The 3,497-nt window shown below is 30.1% G+C and overlaps 1 protein-coding gene across 1 annotated transcript; it reads right to left on the bottom strand.

Annotated features, from left to right (window-relative positions):
* Window positions 1–412: 412 nt before the first annotated feature.
* LOC111617289 (probable dimethyladenosine transferase) lies at window positions 413–1,691 on the bottom strand. Its single transcript, XM_023358600.1, has one exon. The coding sequence runs from the start codon at window positions 1,648–1,650 to the stop codon at window positions 745–747; it is 906 nt and encodes a 301-aa protein (XP_023214368.1). The 5' UTR covers window positions 1,651–1,691; the 3' UTR covers window positions 413–744.
* Window positions 1,692–3,497: the final 1,806 nt, after the last annotated feature.

The raw sequence follows: 3,497 nt of genomic DNA on the forward strand, positions 1-3,497 counted from the left end.
TGTTACAGAAAAATTATAATTCATTCACAAGGTCCTTTAAGTTAATGAGCAAAATGAATCATCAAGTATTATAAAAACTATAATTTCCAGGAAACAGTCTTAAAATAAAAAAGTTAACTTATTAGAAAATTATCATTTTTAATAATGTTTGGGATAAGTGAAATAAGATAAAATTACACATCATTTTATGAATGAAGTGAAACTCCATTTATCTGGATTTCTGAATTATCCAGACTATAAAATAAAATCCCTGTCTCAGAAGTATAAAAAATAGATATATGGAAAACCTATATATGCAAAAAAATCAAAAAGCTCTTAAGTACATTGAAGGTATAGGAATGTTACTGGTAATTCAACGATCCAAAACTATGGTTTAAGTTTATTTTGGTTGATTACACCATAGTTTTGGATTGTTAAATTACCGGTAGCATTTCTATACACCTGCAGACACAGGTTTATGGAATTCCCAAGAATTTTCTAATTGGAATATAGCTGGTAACCCTACAAGAAACAAAACAATTAACTAGTTAAAACAGCATTCATTTTTATCTAGTTAATATAACTGTTTTGAAATTAAAAAAAAATACATGTCCATGTTTATTTGACACATCAGTTATAAATGATAGAAATAGACCTATCATTATGAATCTATTAACTATCAATGTGAACTAATTTTATGAATTTTAACTCTATTCAAATTTTACAAATATCATTTATTTATAACTTTCTTTTAATATAATTTATCTATACAAAATGAATTCCATTTTTATTGAAAGAATGAAGTAAAGATATGAACTCTTCAATACCCATTGTTCTAGCTCGAAGCTGTTCAAATTCTTTAAGGGACTCTTCTATTACAGATTTTATATCATTCGCTTTTATATTATTTAAAGAACAGTGCACTTTATAATTTTTTTCAAGCACTTCAACAACCGACGACTGTTTGAAAGCAGCCGAGAGCGTTTTGTTTTTTCTATTAAAACAAATCCGCAACAAACTATCCCATTCTTTGAAATTAATTGGTGGCGGTGGATTTTTAGGCTCAATTCTCACGACACTCGATTCAACTTTGGGAGGTGGTTTAAAATTATTTTTTCCTACTTTCATCAAATGATCAACTCTCGCCAATAACTGAGTATTGACAGAAAGGCGACAGTATAGCTTATCTCCTGGCTGAGCAACTAGACGCTGAGCAAATTCCCTCTGAAACATAAGCACTGCACAGCGAAAAAAGGGGCGATGTAGCAGAAGTTTAAACACAAATGGAGAAGATATTTGATATGGAAGATTAGCAACACATACATCAAAATAAGGCAATTCTGTCTTTAAAACATCTCCCACAATTATTTTCAACTTATTCTGAAGATGGGTGCCTTGTACCCTTTTTTGTAATTCGGCTACTAATCTCGTATCTACTTCACAAGCGACCACGTGTTTCACCTTCTCCAGCAGCTTGACGGTCATGTTGCCAGTTCCTGGTCCGACTTCCAATACGACATCAGTAGGTCGAAGGGCGGATTTATCAATCATACTATTTATGATTAATGGATTTTTCAGGATATGCTGTCCGACGCTAGTTTTGAAATAAATACCTTGTTTCTGAATTACTTCATGCTGTCTTGACTTTTTCTCAGCCTTAACTTTCCCCATTTTGAATTATTAAAAGCGCCACCTCTCTATTGTGTATTAAAGAAAACAAAATAATAGCCAAATTGTAGCCAAAACTTTTACAATCACATAATATACGAATCGTATGTTTATCGTCACCAAAACGTAATATTATAAAAAATAAATATGATAAAATTTTGTACGTTTCTTGTTAAGTTAAAACAGTAAATTCAATAGAGATCATAACACTGAAAATTATAAATTATCTTAAAAATCGTAAAAGAAGAAAATATTTTTAGTCACATCTGAATGGAAAAAATTTTTTTTTTACAATCGACCATCATCGATACTTGGATGGTGACAGTACAATGAAAACCTACCGCTATGAAGGACCCGGGATCGAAACCGGACGGGTCGAAAAATCTCAGGACGTTTTCGGGGTGATCCATTCGGATATATCTTAAGTCGGACCCCATCCTCACCAACATTCTCTATAAGAAAGCTTCCCAATTCGAGANCAATGATAAAAGTAAAATAATTACAAATAAAAAAAATATGAAAACAAAGTTAAGGAAGAAAATATATGTGGTATGATAAAAGTTTTTTGGTTTAAAATGAAGTTCAACTATGACAATAACACAACGGATGTGCTGCATAGTGCCAAAATTGCCACTTGGCAATAATTTTATAAAAGTGGTGATAAAAATATAATACTGTTGATAAAAACCCTAGTCCACTTATTTCAACATTCAGCATAAAATTGAATCACAAGACATGCTTCAGGTAAAACATCAGAATGTCGAGCACCTGCATGATGGTAGTCCTGTGCACCACATATCTAGTGATGTCATGACAAGGGTCATGAGGCAAGTTCAAGCAGGATTATTTATAAAAACATAGATTAGATGTTTTTATATTATTTATAAAAACATCTAATCTAATCAATGATATAATTAGCATCAAACTTACACTAATTTTCAAAATTACAGTCATTCCAGAAACTTAATTTTCTAAAGAAATTAACCTTAGGCAGGTCACACTTAATTAACCACTTGAGAGCAAAACTACAGATATTCCTTGCTTAACATAGGATTTGATTAATGAGTGAAATTAATTGTGGCAATCCCTTTTTATATGCAGCAAAAGTTTTAATTAATACAACTTTAACAGTTGTCTTTACTTAACATAGATATGTTTATCTTGGCAAATAAGGTGTTAGTGAATTTGTTATTTTCATTTATTACTGTAAAAATATTTGTTATTAACTAAAAATTTGTTCTAGTGGGTGGTGATTGTTCAGTCGAGTACCGAGACACTACTGTATTTGATTAATGTAATTGTGATATATACTGTAGCATTGATGGATTAATTAACTGCACTAATCAAGGAATACCTGTATCTTTTCATATCAGGAGTTCAAGATGTGTAGAAAAGTAAAGAAAAACAAAGAATATAAAAATTTCACAATAAACAAACTTTCATTCAGCCATAACTATTGAAACAGTTCAAACTAATAAAAATGTTCTTGTTTTTCATAGGAACAATATCCAGAATGATGAAATACAACAACAAGTACTAAATAATTAATCTATTACATTTGGTATAATGGCAAGCATCCAAAAACCTATTCAGTAAGTTTACAGTACTGTAATTATTGAACACTAATTATGATAAAATTTTTAAAAATGCATGTTTATTTTATGATTGTTATCACATTATATACAATGCATCATATGAGCAGCTCTATCATGCTGGCTTAAAATAACTTTATGTTGACATTTGTTTTAGGTTTTTCAGATGTCTGCAATGACATCTGAAAAACAAATGTCAATATGTCACTTTTTATACATTTTCATGTTCATTATCATTTCATTGATAATTAATAGTTT

This window comes from Centruroides sculpturatus, unplaced genomic scaffold (genome assembly GCF_000671375.1).
Source record: "Centruroides sculpturatus isolate CEXI.00-Female unplaced genomic scaffold, Cexi_2.0 scaffold5389, whole genome shotgun sequence".
Taxonomy (NCBI): domain Eukaryota; kingdom Metazoa; phylum Arthropoda; class Arachnida; order Scorpiones; family Buthidae; genus Centruroides; species Centruroides sculpturatus.

What these genes read in the sequence shown, in the direction of transcription:
- LOC111617289 (XM_023358600.1), bottom strand. Translation starts at nt 1,650, where the DNA reads ATGGGGAAAGTTAAGGCTGAGAAAAAGTCAAGACAGCATGAAGTAATT.